We start from the raw sequence: 22299 nt of genomic DNA, 5'->3' as shown, positions 1-22299 counted from the left end.
AGGAATAAATAAGACAAGTGTTTTGTGTTCGGCGATTTTCTGCCATCGAAGAAAATGGATCATAGAAGTAGGATTAAATTCGTAATTTGTGTAAAAATGGAATTAAGTGCTCAAAAACACTTGAAATATTGACACTGGTATACTGTACTCTAAGTCAAAAAAATTTTTACAAATGGTACAAGCTTTTCACAGAAGGTCGAGAAGATGTGAAATATGACACTCGCTCTGGACGCCCCAGCACATCAACAACCGATGAAATGTTGAGAAAGTGAAAAAATTGTTAAGGAGAATCGTCGAATCGCAATTAAAAAGTTCCTGAGGTTATCGACATATCGGCATATCGGTTGGCTTATGCCATGCAATCTTTTCGGAAATTCGAGCATGAAGCTGGTGACAGCGAAGCTCGTTCCAATATTACTGAATTTTGACCAAAAACCACGTCGCATTAGTATCGCTCAGGAACTGTTGAATGACGTCAATGATGCAGATTTGCATAAAAGGATCATCTGGTGACAAGTAATGGATATATGGTTATGACATCGAAACCACAGCCCAATCGTTCCAAAGGAAGAGTCCAAGACAGTCAAGAGTCTATAACAGAAAATCGCCGAGCACTTGCCTTATTTGTGCCTCTCACAAACAAACTCAACAAGCTATATTGCCAAAAGAATTGGCAAAGTTATAAGTTTTCCTGTTGACTATTAATACAATTTGCACTAAGCCTTCACAGTTAAAAAAGACAATTTGATGTTTTTTATTTATTATAATTTTTTGGTGGCATGACTCGCGCCTGTTCCCGAAACAAATTCTCATTACTTTCCATAAACTTTTATCAATTGTTTAAATTATGTCCGGTACTCACCAGGTAGTGTTTGGATAAATGTTTCATTATTTTGGACTACCTTTTGAGTTTATTCAATTACATTATTTCTAGAATATTATGTATCTAGGATGACTTTCTCGGTAACCTTGCATGTGGGTATATAAAAAACAGGCACGGGAGTATGTACCACCACTTGTCCCAAGTACTCGGAGTAAGGTTTGGTAAATTTTTTGACATATTTTAGCTTTCACTCTTTTCGTAACATTTTACATAATTTTATTTATTTGGTTGATTGAATGAACTAACAAATTGTTTATACGCGTTTAAAGTTGCAAGGCTTTCCAGTTTTCTGCTTTTCGTTTTTTAGAGAATGCAATAATTACATCTCGTTGCTCAAAGCAAATGCCATGCATTTTGGATCGCGATATTCTAGCAATTACCATCTCCTTTATTGCTCTCATTAAGATAAAAGGGGTTGTTGATCCTCTTGAAAACCATGTATGTGAATTTGTCCCTAACATAAAATCTTATCTCAAGTATGTATGGTCGTTATAAAGGTGATATTTTTACCAAGTAAAGGAACACCTGACCCAGGGCATGCTAGTAGGCATGCTTCTAGTATTTATCATCTTGCTTCCTATATTCAAGATTGCTTTAGTATGCACATGTCCTGAAGATATATTTCGAAATAACAATAATGACTAATTCCTTTCCTTTTTGTCTGATTTTGACAGGCTTCAGGCCTGGTGAGTGAAGAATAGACTTTCTCTTAACATCAATAAAGAGCTTACTGCTCTTAAGAAATAATTTATCGCTTTTGTTAGGCCTCGTTTGGAATATGGTTCTATTATTTGGAGACCCGCGCAGGTGTCATATATAAAAATGATAGAGAGGCATCCAAATGATTTTGTATAAGATTTTCATTGAGGTTTCTAAATTTCTCACAACCTGAGGCATCTTACAACTCCCGGTATTTACTCTTGAGTTTAGAATCACAGAAGGAAATATCCTGTCTGTTCAGAAAATATACCACTCAATATCCCTACTAGGGACTTGCGTCAACATGACTTATTCTACTTATTCATAGCTAAATCAAATTACCACCTAGATCAAAAAGTTCTCGGATCAATCGCCAAGAGACTCTCAAAGTCAATTTATGTGAGTCCTTTTTTTTTTGTTAGGCTGACTCTTCTGTGACTAACAATCCTGCTTTATCGCCATTGCTTGACATTTGTAAAAGTTACGCCGTTTACTCCCCACTTGTTTTCGATTTTTCACAGTTTTACAAATGAATTTGAATTTGCAACAACGAGTTTATATTAAATTTTGCGTTAAAAATGAATTCAATGGTACGAAAACCTTAAAAATGTTGGGAAACTGTTTCGGCGAGTTTCAATGTGAAACAGTCATTTACGACTAACTGAACGCTTCGGAAGATATCGTGAATCCATGGAGGATGACGAACGTAGTGGCAGGGCCTCGACTTCGAAGACTGATGAAAACATCAATAAAGTAAAAGAAAAGTTGATCAATAACCACAAATTAACAATTAAAGAGCAGGCAAAGAACTTGAGCATTGCTTGCCGACCCGCTGAGGACATTGTAGTTAACGATTTTCTTGTGGCGTGTTGTTAGTCCCAAAGCAACTGATTTCTTTCAAAATGGGATCGCGTTGATATAGCCAAATACATGATTATCAAGGCTGAACCTGACCCAATACATCATTATCAAATCATAAGCGAACACATCATTACAGGAGGCGAGATATGGGTTTATGAGTATGTCATGCAGTTCATAACATACATCAGGGAAGTGAGTGGAGAGCTCCACATGAACATAAACTAAAAAACTACGTCCTTTTCAGTCAAAAATGAAAGCGACGTTTACGGTATTGTAGAGCAGGACTTTTTATTGTTGCCAGAAGATCGGACAGTTAAAAAAAAAAACAAATATTTGGGCGTTATGAAATGTTTACGTGAAATCATCCGTAACAAAAAAAAAATTAAGTGTGGCAAAACAACCCGTGGATTTTGCACCATGAAAACGCACCGTCGGACAATGTCATCATTATCCGTGAATTTTTCACCAAGAACGAAACGAATACCATCCAACAGGCATTGTATTCACCTGACATGGCTCTTGATGACTTTTTTCTGTTTCACAGAGTCAAAAAAACACTACGGGGAACACGTTTTAGCAGTCGAAAGGAAGTAACGGAAAATCGATGACGGCTCTATGGCTTTACCGAAAATAGACTTCAAGAAATATTTCGAGAGCTGGATCAAACAGTGGCATGAGTGCGTTGCTGTTGGTGGGGAGTACTTTGTATTTTGAATTTTCTGAGTATTTTCCGGGAACTTTTTGGGGTTCAGTCGAGCTCTTACAGATATTAATCATATTAGTCAGATTATTGATACTTACTTCTTAAATTCTGAAGGGATATTAAGCCGTATTATGCATTCTAAAAGTAAGAATAACGGTTATTTAGTTTTAGTGTAGTCAGTGAAAAGCTTTTTTATTCAGTGATGATAAATAAATAAATTTGGTTGCTTCTTCTCCAAACCAGAGATGAAATAAATAGGTTTTAGGCCATGGAGTTCATACTCGTTTGCTGGCGTTTGCAACTTTCAATTTTCTCAACAAAACATCAAGAGACAATTCTTATTTAGAGAGAGTTTAGGAAGAGGGGCATGGCTTACCAGTACTTGATTAAATTGACTACACTACTCTTCGCGTTCTTTTCTCAACGTATTCATAGATTTAATTTAGATTAAAATTAATAGATTAGAAGATTGCAACAACGATGAGATAACAATAAATAAGTAAGGATGAGAGTGTTGTTGTAGGGGAACTTCGCTCGTGAATAACTAAGAAGGATAGAATACTAGATTTCGCCCATCAGAGAGGCGTGATGTGTTATAGGTGAAATTGCGTGAGAGAAATGTGAAAATGACAACAAGATAGCAAGAAAAAGAAGAAATTCACCAACAACACACGATTAAATTGCACAATTCTGATGTGCCACACACGGCGATTTCGCCAAATTCACTGCGAGCGGTATTGCGGTACGGTACCTTTGTATTATGTACATCGTGGTAAATAAGTAACTATAAAAATGAAAATCTAATAAGACAGTAAAATCCATACACAAATTATATTATTACGCCAGCAAATCAGCAAGGGATTCGCGGATGGCACCAGGTCTGTATTATTTCCACCGTGGGCTTGGATTTCTGTTGCGGTCTCACAAGGCAAATATGTGGAATCTCTTTCCTCTAAAAAAGCTGCGTTGTCTAGCTGAATTTATAAAGTACGTGCGCATACATACGAACGTTCGTCAACGTTCGAGCTGAATCGCTTAAGTTTCACTACATTCAATATATGAAATGAGTTTGTAGAATTGCTTTGTTCCATTCTTATATAAACACGCAACATTTCCGCAGGGCATTGGTTATATTTTCGTAATACTGCCAAATAATGAGATGCAAATTTTTTCAGCAAATTCAAACACTAGTTTTGAATCGATAAATCTAAAATATAAAATTTTCCAACAACATAAATTAAAACCATTGAAGCTTTTGCTTGAAATTATTTTGTAAATTATGTATTTCAGTTTTTAGTAAAATTTTCTACATGTACATAATTACAGTTACAATACAATATACATATACTTATTTACATAATACAACTCTTCTCAATAAATACTATAATTTGTCGTATCACACAATGCAATTTGTTGTTAATGGAATCATTGAAGTGTCTGCTTAGAACTTCCCTAGAAATCAATAAAATCATCTACACATACCCTTTGAATAATTTCTTCGCCACTTTGCTCCCCCAAACGTTGAATTTTGAGCAGAAATCAATACCCATTCCATGTGCACATACATATCTACTTGTTGTAGTTTCAAATTCATGTAGTTTCACATGGACGCATCTTAACGCAATTGAACTAATTACAAAGCAAACAAAAAGGCAACGCCTAGTGCCAATGCACGTACGAAAAGTGCAATTGGCGCCAGAAGCAGCGGCATCAAGCGTAGCTTCCTCAGCAAACGCCCGTCAGCATTTACCCACCAACATACGAGTAGGAGGCAGCAAATCATCTGGATACAATGCTATGCTCCAAGTTCGTTGTCCGGCGTAAGTGTTTGACTAGAATTATAATTATTGCCATAGCTGTTGGGGCTGTTGTTGGTGGCAGTGCGAACGTTTGATCCGTTGGATGAATATTTGGAATAATGAGTCAATTCGTGTGTCCCATTTCGTAAAATTACCTCGTCGGTCTGCAACTAACTGGTGTTGTTTGTACTCTGTTGTTGCTGTTGCTGTTGTTGTTTGGCACGTTCCTTTGCCTCCTGTTGCGCCTTCTTCGAACGTTTCCACTTCATACGCCTGTTCTGAAACCAGATTTTCACCTGCGTTTCGGAAAGCATCAGGCCACTGGCCACTTCGAAACGTTTAGGGCGGGATAAATATTTGTTTTGTTTGAATTGTTTTTCGAGTTCGAGTAGCTGTTGGGAAGTGAATGCCGTACGTGGTCGGCGTGTTTTACCCAGAATGGCATGGTGTGGATAGGCTGCCAGTTCGGGTATACGATGGTGAAGCATACCAGCACGAGCCAAAAATTCGAATTGAAGGTGAGATGGCATGAAAGTATGGCCCATGGATAGCTGCAAAGAGGGACAGAAGTAAAGCTGTATATTAATTATGATGCGCAGAATTTTCAAAAATTCTTCACAAAATATACTACATATAAAAATAACAATGGTCAAGGCAGTTTAGGTATCCATACGAAAAAAAGGATAATTCTTTTTAATATAATCCATCAATAATTTGCCTAAATTTGTAGGGATGACGCTTCTGTATACACTAGTCCAACTAAAAATGGTGGCAGCGAAGCTTTGGGAGCACCGCACTTTAATTACTTAATGTCTGAAGGTCATGAATTTTTAAAGGCATTTGGGTAATACACCTGGATGCAAAAAATAATGGCTGAGGAGAGCTTTGTGGTTGTAAAAAGGAAAGCGCAGGAGAGCTCTATGGCCTACGTTTTATAATCAGATAAATACTAAAATGCTGAAAAGTGTATTTCAAATATACAAAAGTGGGGCAATATAAATTTTCCATCCAAATTAAACCTGGCTCTACGGTTTTGAAAAAAAGTCTAAAGTATGTTTCTAAGAAATTCAAAAATACCATAATAAAAATTACAAATTTGTTGTTTGAAACACGCACGTACTTAAATTTTTTTTTCAGAAAAACACCATTTTTAATATTATTTTTTTTTAACTATTTCTGATTTTATTTGTATTTAATTTTATATTCAGGGTGTTCCATCTATCCCTGGTACAAGAGAATTTTGACATTTTTTCTCGACTCATGTACTTCTTCTATAGCGTTTATGAAACCTATGTGTAGTATAATTTTAATCATGGATCGGTAAACAGCTGCAGAATACGCAGAAATCGTGAAATTTTATTTTGAAAATAATTGCCGGAATACATTCGGTGCGCTGGACTACAGACCACGCGACCATAAGGTTCTACCTGCAGCTACAACCGCTGCTGTCAGAAATAGCCAGACGCTTTCGACTTTCATCGATTAAAATTTCCTCAAAATCCATTTTTGTGATTTATAAAATATCTCTAAAACATAATTATATAAAAACATAAAGAAAAAAATTAGAGCTGTTAATCTGAAGAAGAAGATATCCACTTTTTTGCCAAAAGAGAAACACAAGTGTAGATCTAATCTGGCCACAACTATTTATCTCTCGCGTAGTCCTTTCGTCGCCAAAATAATTAGCTGCATATGATCAGGTGCTGATATAATTTGACAGGTGTAGCCAGTGGCCCGGTGATTTCAACGTGTTCAAGCTATAACTCTTTGAATATCCTACCGCAATCGCCCATCGTCTTCATTCAACACAAAGAAGTCTTTGGTGCGGGAATTTGTGTAACGCAGGAATGCTTGAACTGCGTACCAACCTCAGCGAATACGTACATTGAGTTTGGATAACATGGAGCTTACCTGTAAAGATGTTCTTGAGAACCCCAGAACCTCGTTTCACCAGCGTTCGTCGCAATTACTTTATAGAGAATTATAAAGACAGGCCTGTATTTGTTTCCCCCTATGAAGGGCAATTACTTCAACCTTTATTGCTTCTGGATAAGTCGCTTGGTATATGGCGATGACATGAGTGAATTGGGACAGAATGAACAAGATTTTTTAAATCGACTCGTCAAAAGTTATGAGGCATATTTGACTCTCAGCGGAGAGCTAAATAACCAAATAGTCGATTCTGGAGCATTGCAAATCTTCTAATCGTAATGTTTTATGTTATGTGCGCTAGGAACATTATTGGATCAATATTTTACGAGGATGACGAAGAAATTGTATGGTGATCGATATAGCCCCATGAACACCGAATTTTCGCTGCCATTACTGGCTCATTACTGCTGCAGGATTACTAGTTCCAGCACGATGGCTCAACATATTATACGGCGTGGCAGACGATGAACTTATTCAAGACAATGCTCCCTCTCTGACTCAACTACAAAAACGGTGACTTCGACTAATCTGCTCCCTCGCCAGATTCGCCAGTGCCGGACTGTTTCCTGTAAGAGTACTTAGAGAGAAAGTTGTGCACTAATAAGCCTCAAGCATCTCCCCCCTACTCTCTGAAGGCGACATGCCTGTATTCGAATTATTGTATATAAAATGCTGAAGTGAGTTTTTGCCTTCTTTCTGTATATTTTGCAAATGAAATCCAGCGAATAAAAAGAAAACCGCATCACGATATTTGTAGTTTTGTAATTCAAACCAAGCTTTTACAATTTGTAAGTAAATATATCAACTCTGTTAAACTGCAGATGAATTTGAAAGTATTATAAATTAACTTTTCCGACTTATTAGGCCAACGTCAAGGCTCTGACGACGCTATGGTGCAAATCCAAACTAGTCAACTCCTATAAGAAGGAGATCAAACCTCTTGGGTGTGCAGGTAACATTTCTCTGATCTTGGATCCACCACATAGGAACATGGAGGAAAATGAAATTGCTGATGAGCTTGCCAGGAAGGGGACTGAATCGGCCTCTGGGACCTCCTACCCGGTCATCGGCATCCCTCTGACAGTTGTTAAATGGGAGCTGCATAAATTATTTCTCAGGAAAACGCAGAAAAGACGGAGCTCCATTTCTTTATGTGCTATTTCGAAAAACCTTTAGCCCCAATACAATAAACTATTCAATTTCCAAACTTGTAGCTGTGTTTAACGGTGATTGGACAATCGGCTCACACGCGGAAAAGCTAGGTTTGCCATTTACCCATCCTTGCAGAAGCTGCTGGAGACCGTTCAGAAAAAGAGACCGTTGAACACTTTATCTGTAAATGTCCGGGATTGACTGCTAAACGATGGGAGGTTACTGTGTGGGCAGTGCGCCAACGTAAATCCCATCAATCGTCTCCATTACATCAACAGCTCTGGCTGGCTGTAGATATCTGCCTATTGGAGGTCTCATAATGGTATCAAAACGGCGCTTTAGTGCTACTTGAGGAGTGTCAGAGTAGTACTTCGACCATTTCACCTACCTACCTACTTTGTCGTTATTGGTATAGTAGGGGTTATAACAGCTTTTCGGTTGGTGGCATACGAAAAAATAAATGCAATGATTGTTCTTGCCGCCTGAACAGCGACTGATTGAAAGAGCGTAAGAATACGTATAAAATGAGCGGACAGAATTCTGTTGCCGAATCTCCGAATCTCCGGCGGCGTGGCATACTCTCACAATATTGATTCGGATTACCACACCTTCGGATCTACTTTACCGGAACGAACTGGACTCATATCCACCAAAGACTCTTCACAAAAATGTATGGGGAAGGTTTATGGTGTTAGAAGAACAACTACAGAAACATCGATGGCTTCATTTTCCATTGTAAATACTTTTTTACGGCTTTGCAACTCCAAGATAAACATGGCTGTCTACTTAAATGGTAGCGTTATATTGAAAGAATGTTTGGATTTAATAGATGTAAAACCTTCAAATGGATTGGCAGTTGCCAAAATGATATTAAGGATTTATTGGAAAAAAGTGCGTTGAGAAGAGAAATCCCAAAGAACAAAACTTTTATGAAAACCATAAAACCATGAAATTCTAAGTGGATCGATCAATTTATTATAAAATATGCGACAAAAAATAATTACTCTTCGAATTCAGCAACCCACTTTTATTTGTGCATCAACTACGCAATGGCTGCTGTTAGGAGCAAACTGCGTTGTCAAAGTTACAAAAGTTACATTTAAGAACGCGTGGCATTGTTCGATTGCAAAGCAAAGTACATTTAGGAAGTCAATCCATACAAATTAAGTTCGGCTTATCAAATTTTTTCCCCCACTCTCCCTATTTACTATTTACTAATACTTATACCTTACACAGATTCTTATACAACAATTTTGATTTCTTATAATTATTATAATAATGATTCATCACTGTTTTAATTCAATACTTACAGGAATAGGTTTGCCTGTTGGATCCAATGGACGATGAAACGCAGACCCTCCTTGTGCCAACAATTGGTACGGATGGCCGCCGGTATAAAGGGGGAAGTCTTGCGGTCTGATGGGACTGTGTGGAGGGATAGGTTTTTTAAATTCATCGTGAAAGTCCATTGGAATGCCTATATGGTGTTGATCTTCACAACCTGGACTAATGGGCGGACTGGATCGATGCGAAGATGTGGGAGATTCTGATCTGGAACATACAAATATAAGAGAGAAAGTGTGAGTAGTTTTTAGAAACAATTATCATACTATCAAACATAACTATTGAGTTTTGTGCACCCTGTAGGACACATTGCTTTTTGGAACGCTTATATCTCTATACTGGTTGGAGTTTTCGAAATTCTTTGTTTTGTTATAAAAACTAGACTACACAAGCTAGATTGCTAGAGTAATATTAGATAGTAATGCTTTTGAACGAAGTGATTTACTGAGGCTGAGGCTGTTTATAGTAGAACATGCTGCACTCGGCTTATGGGATATAACCACTCTAGCGGCATATAAATTAGACGGTTACGAAGAATTGATTTTTTTTTTTTTTGACGTCACTTTTAGACGTAAAACTTCAAAACACTTATACGAGGATTATGAGTGCAACAAAATAAATCATTTTAAATGGCGAGGTAACATGGCTCTCCATGCGGCGGTTTTTTAGCGCACTCCTTCATTGTGCGCGTGCTAGGCACCGAAATTTTGATCTGAAGAATTTTCTTTTTAAGTTTGCTTGAATTTTTAACTTTATTTTTTGGAAAAGTTTTGATAGTTGATTCATTTTAATTGAGGTGGTCCAAATCCAATGACGTTCCCCGCTTTGTCAAATTGATTCTAATTTTAGATGCAATGGTATTTGAAAATTTTTCTCGGAACCCCTGAGATTTCATTTATCACATAAATTTGGAAATGCGAAAATCATACAAATCGTAATGTGAATATAATATGCGATAAAAAAATAATAAAATTTCGATACATTTTAATGTCTCTTATATTATTATCTAAAATCTTTTGTTTAGCAAATTCTCTTGAGGCTTAACTTTTTAAAGTTATTCTGCTGAATTCTGTCCAAGGCTTCTTTGATTACAACATCATTTATTTCTGAAAAGTATCCAATCTGAGATCATTTCAAAATATAACGTCCCTAGAACTTAGAAAGCGCCCATTAAGTTAGATCAACTATCAAAACTGTCTCCTAAATTTTCAATTTACAGTTTTATTTACAGTCGTTTTTGAAAAAAAGTTACTACATATATGGAAGCAAGTTAAAATTGCTTTCTTATAGGTATATCATTTATTTACATTTGTTTTTTTGTTGCTAAAAGCGTTATTTAAAAAAAATCCTAAGAATATGCACTTTTTAATTAAGTAAAGTTAAACAATAGATGATTGGAAAATATCAGTGTGGCCGTTCCCTCTAAGTGCAATGGAAGAATACCACTTTTGTGTACCCTGAACCAAAACATACATTTTGAAGAAAATTAACTGAAGCCGTCATAACTTGGGAACTTTCATATTTGACCTATTCGATTCCAAAAAACTGCATTGGAATTATAAGATTTATTTATTATACGCAATATACCCTCTGCTCAAATATGAACGAGACGTTATCAATAAAACGGTCCGCGGATGACATATGGCAAAAATAAATTTTTTGCTTTTTGGTAGGACTGTTATAAGCTTACATGGCAAATTTCAGCGTGATATGTCACATAGTTTGTTTTCTGTGCTACTGTAAACAAGTCAAGCTCGACTGTGTTCTTCGAATTCTCTTTTATGACTTCAATTGCCTCAAAATGTTTTCCACGGAGCGGCAACTTGAGCTTGGGAAACAGGAAAAAGTCACATGGAGCCATATCAGGCGAATACGGTGCTTGCGGAACGATATTAACAATATTTTTGTTCAAATAATCGCGAACGGGACGTGATGTGTGAGCTGGTGCATTATCGTGATGCAAGAACCATGACTTGTTGTCCCACAATTCCTTCCTTTTAAGGCGAATGTTCCCGCGCAAACGCTTTAAAACGTCTAAATAATATTCAGCGTTAACCGATCGGCCTTGCGGAAGGAACTCCGAGTGCACCACACCTTCGTAATCGAAAAAAACAGTCAGCATAACCTTAATTTTTGATCGACTTTGGCGTGGTTTTTTGGGTTGATGTACGGCCCTCTTTGAACGATTTGTACCACTGGAAAACACGTGCACGCGATAGAGCAGAGTCCCCATAGGTTGTCTGCAACATTTTTAAGGCGTCTGAAGCCGAAATTTTGTTGGAATAACAAAATTTCAAACAAATTCTTTGTTCAACTTGAATTTCCTTCGTTAAATTCGAAGAACACACTCGAGCTTGACTTGTTTACAGTAGCACAGAAAACAAACTATGTGACATATCACGCTGAAATTTGCCATGTAAGCTTATAACAGTCCTACCAAAAAACAAAAAATTTATTTTTGCCATATGTCATCCGCGGACCGTTTTATTGATAACGTCTCGTTCATATTTGAGCAGAAGTTATTCAATAAAATATATAGCCGTCACTATTAGCCACTTTATAATGCCTTCACGTCTTCGAGCCATGCTTCAAATCCTTTTTCATAGGCGAAACTTATTTTGAAAAAACGATATGCGCTTCCTAAATTTCTCACAAAACAAACAAATTCCAAACGCGTACTTCGAAAAGGATACGCCTAAGTTTGAATTTGACTGGTCACACATCCTTTAGACAAACTGTGCTTGAAAGGAGGCGCAATGTACATTAAGAAAAAATGGATTCAAACTTTCTATGTGTATGTAGCTCTTCGATTATTAGTTTGGTTAGGTGACGCAGCTAAGTCAGCGGAACTATCCTATCCTTACTCTACTTGGTCCGCTCTAAACCATTGTATGGCCTTTAACAAGTTGCTAGTTTGGGTCATTCGCAGTGTTTTCCAGAAAACAAAGACAAAGCAATCTCAACCGGCCTTCTAAACAAAGTCATGCATCCGCATAGGAGGCGTCGACCATGTTCGACCTTGTCTTGACTAATTAGTCCAATTTAGTTAGCTCATCTACCTTTAATGTTACTATGTATGTCCTTGCATTCAGAATAGATTAATAAAAAAATACTATGCAGGTATTTTTAATCATTTCTAACACACTTTTACTGTCTTAGACTGCCTGTCTATCGGAATAAATGATTTCTCTACTTCTCTCTTTCTGTGACTACGCTTTTATTTAGCACTAAAAGGCTTGCTGAGATTGCCTGACCGGCTTGGGATACGCTGCAAAGATTGGCAGTTATTGCTCTATATTGATTTTTCCTGAAATATACCAGTTGACCGCACTCTTCCGATGTAATGGAGTTCCAACTTTCTTAACTTGCTGCTCTTAATTCCAAAATAGTTTTTGAGGGCTGAGACGGCCTTACTTTCAAGAGCACTCATAAAGATTCGATGGAGCTAGGGTCAGGATTTGACGGAGACTAGTCCAAAGTACCAATATTGTTTGTCTGAAATCATTTTTTTGTGATTTTGTCTGTAAAGGATGACGCACCGTCTTGCTGGAAGATAAATGCATTCATACGAAACATTTGCTCATATGGAAGTGAGTTCGTTTTGTGTCATTTATGAAGTGCGATTTACTAAAACCCTTTGCCGACAAGCCTCCGTAAAACCATGCCGTCCGCCGCAGGCAATTCCTATGGTATGGGTTCTTTTTCCTACGTATGACTCTGGATCTAGTACCACCGGTGCAAACATAAAATTTCGGTTCGTTGCTAAATATTATTACATCCCGCTGCTCCTAAATCCAGGTTTGTCCGTGTTTCGCCCATATTAACCCCTTTGTCTTTTGTGAAACAGTAAGCAAAGGCTTCTGTTTAGCCCAAACAAAAAAATAAATTGAATGAAGCTGAAACCGAAAATAACCATACAATCGCAACAATTGTACCTTATGAATATTATAACAAATTTCTTGTAGGTTTTACCTGGAAAGTGGAAACGCGACCCACTTGTTTTACGATCCTGTCAGACCATAGGTTAGGTTAGGTGGAGGGGTTTTGCCAACCCTGTCAGATAATAGTGCTGACAAATTTCTGATCGAACTTCGTCGGTTCTCCTTAATGAGGGAAGACAAATGCATAAATTCCCCGGCGTAATTTTTGATGCACGACCGCGATTTCGCATTTTGGTGTAAAGGAAAGGGTGGCACATTTTCATTTACGTGGGGCTCTCCTTAGTTTCATCGTAACAGCTGACAGGGGCCTGCGTTGACGTCGGTAAGTGCTGGCACCATAATGTGTGATTGGGTTGATGCTACTCATCCACCTATAATCCCTGCCAGCCATGGCTAACCACTTCTTCTCAGAATTCCAATACAAGCTCACACTTTTTCGCTGAATACCAATACAAACGCAAATTTTATGGCGTTACTAGCGCACCTCCAAATATTTGGATTTATTTTTTTTCTCATGCTTTCTATCTTTCACGTATGAGTAAAAAGTCAAGAAAATATTCTACATATGAGAAATTAGTCAAAGCATTGAATGATAGAAAAATGTATTTATGAAAACGAGCAAATATAAAGGGTTTTTCAATAAGGGCGGGTAGATGTTGAAATTAAATAAAATGGTGTTTGCTGTGTGGCACGTAGCGCCGTCCTGCCGGAACCACATGTCGTCTAGGTCCATTTGGTTCAATATGGGCCATAAGAAATTGGAATGGCCACCAACTGAATAATAAATAAAAGATTTGACAGATGTCACCAAAACAAAATGGCTGCCACAGGGCGCCAAAATCGGCCCGCGTCAATTGAAAAATCCTTTATTTTAGCTTTGAAAAAGTCTATCACAAAAAACAGCAGCTGGTTTAAAACAGAATTGAACTGAATCAAATAAATTGTTGGTTTTAGTTTTATATATTAATAAAAAATAGCTATCCTTTCCGTGGAACAGTTCAAATGCTATAAGCGTCGTCGTTTGGAACTCGAACACACAAGGGGCAATTGGATATATTCTGCAGGCCCCTTCAGAAATAAAGAGTATTTCAAAAGACGCACCTCGATGTTGCTTTAAAATAAAACTTGCAAAATTTTAGACTCTTTCAGGTTTCACTATTTTTATTCAAAATACGGCTCGTAAAAATTATATGTCAAAAACAACATTCTTTAAATGTCCACCACGAGCACATCTACAGGTAAAATCCGTCAAAAGGTTTTTTTTTTCTTTTTATTGCCCACAAATTTCATTTTTTTGTTTGTTAAATATTCAACTAATATGATTAAATTTTAATTACTGCTCTTATTCCTAACAAGCAGCACGATTTTTTCTAGGATTTCTAACTTCACAATAATAATATTTATAAAAGCCTTAAGTTAAATAAACAAATAGAAATCGAATTCTGTATTATAACAACAATTGTATTAGTAATTATTACATTCCTTCAAAAAGGTCAGGGAAAGAAAGATAACATTGGAATGCTCCGCCAAACAGTTAATTCGTGAATGCCTAATTGTTGATAACAGCAGCAATATTTTCAACAGAACGTCCAGTTTTTATTCTTTTTCTATACACGACAGAACCACTTTTTTCTTCATTTTTTGTTCATTTCATTCACTACTAACATCTAAGTGTCACTTTTGAAAGACCCTTTTTAACCACTTTTGTTCCCGCTTTTAAAGTTGACGATACCCACTTTTTATCTAGTTTCTTCACTACTTTTGGCTGGCAGGGAAAGATCTGCTGTATATATACAGACACATACATATGTACATATACATACATATGTGATCATTTTTCGTATAATCTGCACACTAAGCTTAATGTCCAATCGACAACAATATTTGCTAATTAAACTCCCGAAATAACAGGCGATGTCTAGCCTTGTCGCGTCAATTATCTAAATTCAAAAGTAAACACCTAATTTCTCACGCTTTCTTTGTTTAAACCTCTTTCTTTTTTCTGACCTTCTTTCGAAGGTGCTTTGACAGCAGCTGTGAGTAACATCCGCGTAAAATGATTGGCATTAAAAATATATTAAATAAAAGCACTAAAATTGGCGCTTAACAGTGAAATAACAACAAGCAAAAAACCAAAGGCATGGTTTACAAATGCATATACCCATGTAAATACCTACATATGTATGTATATACAAATATATATTGAAAATGTATATGTAGGCATACACATATAGGTTTCTGCGAAAATATAACTCCAATTTGAACACAGTTACGCAAGCATAGCCTGAATATTTGAGACTGTCACCAGCTATATTGGGTATGACACTTGTCAGACTTTATTTGCGGGTGAATTGAAAGCTTATTGGCTGTTAAATAACGTATTGTCAACTTTAAGTGATATTAAATCAATTTTCAATTGCTGAATTAGTTTTGTAAATATTTGTAAGAATTCAATCAGCTGCGACGTCATGCGGACACTTTAGTGTTATGTCAGTAATTAGTGCCCGTAACCCACTTGGGATTTATTGGTCGACAACGAGTCTAAAAATAGTGCTAATTAACAACAACTCTGCAAAATGGGACTGTGAAAAAGACTTCAAATTAAATATAAAAGTCTTATTATTCGCTTCCTATATTATCTTAAAAGCTTGTATTTCATGGTGGACAAAATATAAAGTAAACCTCAAAATTATAGAAGTTTGAGACTTTTGGGCGAACAGCTTATATATTATATATAATTAGCGCATACACCCTTTTTTCCGCAAGCTTGTCTTTGCAAGCGCGTAGTTCTAGTTGTATTCGTCGCATCGGTTCACGCTAGAGCTTTTTGGAAAGCTCTTTTCACGTGCTAACACGTGTTTGATTAATTGTTGTTTGCTTTTAGTCGTTCGTGAGTTATAGCGTCGCAAACATGGAGCAAAATAAAGAGAAAATACGGCATATTTTACAGTACTACTACGATAAAGGCAAAAATGCATCTCATCCTGCCAATAAAATTTGTGAAGCTTATGGACCCGATACAGTTTCCATTTCCACCGCGCAACGATGGTTTCAACGTTTTCGTTCTGGTGCAGAGGTGATCGAAGATGCGCCACGGTCCAGGAGGCCTGTCGTCGAAAATTGCGATAAAATCGCTGAATTGATCGAAAGAGACCGGCATAGTAGCAGCCGTAGCATCGACCAAGAGCTGAGCATGAGTCATCAAACTGTTATAAGCCATTTGAAAAAGCTTGGATTCAAAACGAAGCTCGATGTATGGGTGCCACACGACTTGACGCAAAAATTTGCCCGTATGGATGCATGCGAATCGCTTCTGAATCGCAACAAAATCGACCCGTTTTTGAAGCGGATGGTGACTGGTGATGAAAAGTGGGTCACTTACGACAACGTGAAGCGCAAACGGTCGTGGTCGAAAAGGCCAGGAAGGTTCTTCTGTGTGTTTGGTGGGATTGGCAGGGAATCATCCACTATGAGCTGCTTCCCTATGGCCAAACGCTCAATTCGGACCTGTACTGCCAACAACTGGACCGCTTGAATGCAGCACTCATGCAGAAGAGGCCATCTTTGATCAACAGAGGCCGAATTGTCTTCCATCGGGGCAACGCCAGGCCACACACATCTTTGGTGACGCGCCAGAAGATCCGGGAGCTCGGATGAGAGGTTCTTTTCAATCCATCGTATAGTCCGGATCTCGCACTAAGTGATTACCACCTATTTCTGTCCATGGCGAACGAGCTTGGTAGTCGGAAGTTGTCCACAAGAGAGTCCTGTGAAAATTGGATCTCCGAGTTTTTTGACAATAGGGAAGCGAGCTTCTATAAGAGGGGCATTATGAAGTTGGCATCTCGTTGGGAACTCGTCATCGAACAAAACGGGGCATATTTGACTTAAATCGCATTATTATAACCAATTTTATGAACAATTGAAAATTCACTAAAAATACCGCAAGACTTTTTTGACAACCTATAGCACCACTAATATATTATAGATTCTTTTTCAGCTATAATCGTTATATTTGTATAACAAAACATGCAACAACAAAAAAAAAATTAAGAGAAGAGTAGCGGCATTATTTCAGTTTTATGCATCTGAACATTTTTTTGATATATTCAGCGTAGTCTTAAATATTTCACGGAAAGGGCCACAGTGCTAAGAATTAACTTGCACATTTTGTGAAAATAATGCACTCACAGCGGAATATGCGAAATTTTATTTTTTTTTTTTTTTCAAATGGACTTTAAAACAAGATTTATTTATATAATAAGTAAGAATTGCGAGTGTCGAAATTCGTACAAAAGAAAACTCGAGTTTGGATGGAAATGTCATCTACAAATCAGCAAAGTTCATGCTAAATTAAAAAAAAATAAATTGTGGATTTTGCAACAAAATACTATTGCAAATTAGCCAATGCCTTTACTGTCAATGACAAGTCTATTGAAAAGTATACTACAGATGCACGGTGGATAGATCGCAAAGGTGTGGCCAACATCAGACCATTCCTGGCTCTTAGCGATTTAGATAAAATCAGCTTATTAAGTGACGTAATAAGGGATATGAAAGCGATTCATTTACAACAGAAGTTAGCAAGAATTGAGATTGTGATGGTAATATACGAAAAACTCAATCCAGCCACTGCCAATGTTACTTCGTTGCCATCTAAACAACGACTGACTGGAAGACGAATTGTATTCAACTAAGCTCTCTTTACGCATTTTTCAATTCATTCGTCCCTCTCTGCCAAATCCCCTATGACGTAACAACCAAAGTTGCCTTCACAAATTTGATTCGGCCAAATCTTGTAATTTATCACCCTTAAATATTGAAAGTGAAAAAATAGTACCATCAGCTTCTGAAAAGCAGCCCTCTTCGCAGGATTGGTTTATATATATAATTGGCGCATACACCCTATTTGGGTGTTTGGCCGAGCTCCTTCTCCTATTTGTGGTGTGCGTCTTGATGTTGTTCCTCAAATGGAGGGATCTACAGTTTCAAGCCGACTCCGAACGGCAGATATTTTTGTGAGGAGCTTTTGCATGGCAGAAATACACTCGGAGGTTTGCCATTGCCTGCCGAGGGGCGACCGCTACTAGAAAAATGTTTTTCTTAATTTTGGTGTTTTCACCGAGATTCGAACCGACATTGTCTCTGTGAATTTCGAATGGTAGTCGCGCACCAACCCATTCGGATACGGCGGCCGCCTTGGGATTGGTTTGCTTCAGTTTATTCTTTCATTCCGGTTGAAGGCAATAAAAACACCCCAGAGTATTGCTTCTAGATTTCAAACATCGAAGCACGTGCTGAAGACATGCTGCGTTCCTTTTCTCGAGAACTTTACTAAAAATAGTCATAAGAATTACAAAATAATAGCATTGATAGAGTAACCGCTTGCTTTTAAGGAACCGCCCACGTAGTGGCACTTATTTCACTTAACAATAAGATTCTGGATATTCTATAGGACCCGATGCAGAGTTTCATAAATGCAGTTGTCAAATGGGTTGCCTACCGGTACAGTTCGTAGGGCTATTCCTTGACAGAAAGCAAAAATGAAAGCCCTATGTTGAGGGCAATTTAAGAGGGCATTAGTTATTTTATATGACCGAAACAACGATATTTCCAAAGGATGTAGCCCCTCCCTCATGGTTTTCTTTTCGCTCTGCAATAGTATTATTAAGCCAATTATGTTGAATGAAGCTCTGGACTGATGGAACTCGTTTGGGAATAACGTCGGTTAAGAATTTGGAAAGAATGCAAAGTTCTGCCTTCATTGAAGTCATGAGTGCTCCGACCCGCTCTAACTCTAGCGCTTAAAGCAAGGCTAAGCGTGGTACCCATGGGCGTCACAGGCAAAGCTGTCACTTTGCGTGCCGCAATAAAACTGAGAAGTTTGGGCTACAAACTTGACTTTAGCTACGAGCACTCTTGTAGAAACTTTTAGTTCATCCCCGTAGGACTGATCAATTTTAAGTGCATTCTCGCTGAACCCAGTGGGACCTTCTCCATCCATATCCTCCCAAGCGAAGAGTGGGAAAGTTGCAGCATTTTCAGATGAGAACCTGATTAACCTGCCCACGAATGGTTCACAGTTGGACGGAAAGATTCGTGTAGGAGTATCTTGTGAAAAATTCCTCATCAAGCACAAAGTAGGGCAACCTAACCTCTACTGTGCGTTTCTCGCGGAGGTAGCTACAATCAGAGAAGCAGTTAACTCACTACTCACTTGGGCAACAACTGTCATTAAAGGGCAATTAGGTACCCAGGCTCACTGATGGTGTGCTTGAAACTAGTCCGGAAAATTCCTGACTTCCTTTTGACTACATCGAAATATTTTGAAATTAAGCTCATCTTGGTACCTGGTCACAGAGGCATTGCGAGAAACTGCGGATGAGTTATCTAGATAATTCTCCCGAAAACTAAAGGATTGAGATTCTCCTAATTACCCGTGGTATGCCCGTGGAAAGCTAAGCTTCACGTGAAGGTCGCGAGATCGTTCTAGCCACGTGTGAAGCTTGGCTAGAGGATGTGGTGGAATCATTTCAGCCTTTTCCCCTCAGCTGTTCTGCTCTCGCGGTGCAAAATTGAGTAAGCTTGATTCTCACTTTTGCGAGGCCTGCGGATATAGCAGGTTTAGACATGATGAATTTCCAAGCGGAAGAATCATAATTCGGGATTATTTTCTCAAATTACATATGCCTGGTTCTCATTCAGCTTATCGGAAGAGTTAGTAAAATTCAAAATTCAATTTCGCACCTACTATATAGTGAGCCGAAAATTAGGCAAAAATAAATAAACACTATTTAAACCACTTCTATATGACATTCAGAAAATATAATGAAAAGTTCATGCCTTGGCTTATCTGCCTGTTGACATTTATTTGTTATTTTCAATTAGTGTTTCCAAGTCCAAAAATATGAATCTGACCGTTTCACTGACACTTAATGTTGTTGCAAACACGAATACGTCAAGGGAACTCAGTCAGTTCTATAAGCGATTTACGCACTCTCTCAGTTGACTTATTAAATTATACTTCACTTAATAAAAACTGATTAACTGATGAGACAATTATTATGACTAAGAGTAGGAGTAAGTCCTCTTAAAGTTGCGACCGCCGGCTCAGAATTTCGGTAGTAACGTTTAATGATTCCAAACAATGCTCGTTCATAAGCTTCCTGCCTTGGTATTTGGACACAACATTTTGCTGACCCTACCGAAAACTCCCTTACTTTTTCTAAAACATAATGCTAATTTTTTTTAACAAGAAATTGTTAATTTTTAAGATATATGTATTTTATTCTTGTGGGTATGAACTTTTTTATTACGAAGGCTGCAGAATAAGAATACAAAGGATACAATATTTTGTTTTGTATTGCGTGAATTACGTGCACTCAACGTTTATATTTCTGTACGTCCGTCCTTCACATATTTCAATTAAATTCCTATACACTCTTGGCCTGAAAATAAGTAAACTCTAATAATAACCACAACTACCTCCCATATAATTGGAATTTTTCGCTACAATTAAATTAAACAACCCAGTTTATATAATATATTAGTTATTAACATTGTATAAGCTTAATTAAAATACAAAAAAATAGTAAAAAAAAAAATTTTTTTCACAAAGCTTGTATTGCTATTTGCATGCCACCGCCCATTTTTAATAAAAAGTAACTAATTTCCTTTCACATCTCTCCGTATCGAATTCTTTGTGATGAACCTTTAAATACCTACACCAATACTACCTAACTTTCGTACTCACCTCGACATGCCATCGGGGCTTGGTGTGCCATACTCGCGGGAGTCTCTTATCCGTTGTAGGGCCTCCTGTTCACTAATGCCGGCGGCAATGGCTTGATTCAGTTCTGTATTATCGCGCGCATAATGAAATGCAGCTATCCGATCGTCCGTCAACGGTTTCAAAGCAGTATTTTCCAGTACATCGTCGTTGTTCTGATTTTTCGCCAACAACGCATCGATACAAAAAGATTTCTTCGGTTGACTTTGAGCGGTCGCGGTAGCTACTGGAGGTGAAGTGGATGCGTTTTGCTGCGCTAACATGACGTTACTCAGCGGCAGGCGAGGCATGGGATAGCAGCCATTTGCCAAGGCGGGATGGCCGACGGGTAACGCATTCGGCGCGAATGCATCGTATAAACGTGGCGCTGCTATGGTTGGTGGTGGTGGCGGTGCTTGTGTGACTGACGGTGGAAATATGCGCTGATCACGCAAACTGTTGGACACGGAAGTGGGCGCCATAGAGGCAAGGTGTGGCAAAGCGGGTATAGGAGCCACTATTAGCGGCAAGCCTGCGTTGGAAGTGGGTGGCAGGTGCAAGACGGGATGATTGCTTTCGGGATGGGGACTTGGTGGCGAATTCGTGGCCGAGCGCGGTGAGTGAGGTGAACGTATAGGACTGGAATGGGTAGGTGATCGAGGCGACAAAGTGGAACTAGTGTTATTATCGTTTTGGTAATCACTGCGTTGTGGCGACGAGCTTTGCTGTTGGTGATGCTGTTGCTGTTGTGCGGCTGCAATGTGATTCAGGAAATGCGAAATTTGCTGTTGCTGTTGATGTTGCTGCTGTTGCAGTGTTGGAGGCTGAGACACTTGTGCGCTAGACATTTTTCTTAAATTCACTAAACTGAACAGAACGTAACACTTTCGAATAGCTTCAGTGTTTTTATTTCACAGTCACTTAAAAATTCGTTATCACTTTTGAAAAGTATTGTTAGTGTTTGTATTTTTGATTTTTTTTTTGTGCAAAAATTTAATTGAGCTTATCAGTACCTAATTGATCAATTAAATACTTCGCTGTTTTCGTATTTATTAGTAAAGGTCGTTTATCGGCAAATTTAGACCATTTTAACGTTTAACCGTGGCGAGTGTAAGTTACCAACTGCGCGAAGGCGCTCTTCGATTGCATGTCATATACCTCGACGTGATAATTGAACGTAATCACTTAACGACTGTTTCTCTGCTGACTGCTGCAAA

General features: G+C 38.0%; 1 protein-coding gene across 1 annotated transcript; it reads right to left on the bottom strand.

Annotated features, from left to right (window-relative positions):
• Positions 1-4890: 4890 nt before the first annotated feature.
• On the bottom strand, positions 4891-21930 carry LOC129241391 (homeotic protein labial). Its single transcript, XM_054877679.1, has 3 exons — positions 21068-21930; positions 9340-9580; positions 4891-5496 (listed from the first exon to the last, which is right to left on the bottom strand). Exons 1-3 carry the CDS (start codon positions 21928-21930, stop codon positions 5116-5118), a joined length of 1485 nt encoding a protein of 494 aa, XP_054733654.1. The 3' UTR covers positions 4891-5115.
• Positions 21931-22299: the final 369 nt, after the last annotated feature.

This window comes from Anastrepha obliqua, chromosome 3 (genome assembly GCF_027943255.1).
Source record: "Anastrepha obliqua isolate idAnaObli1 chromosome 3, idAnaObli1_1.0, whole genome shotgun sequence".
Classification (NCBI taxonomy): Eukaryota; Metazoa; Arthropoda; class Insecta; order Diptera; family Tephritidae; genus Anastrepha; species Anastrepha obliqua.
The sequence above is the reverse complement of the archived record's forward strand: the minus strand, read 5'-3'. Positions and strand labels throughout refer to the sequence as shown.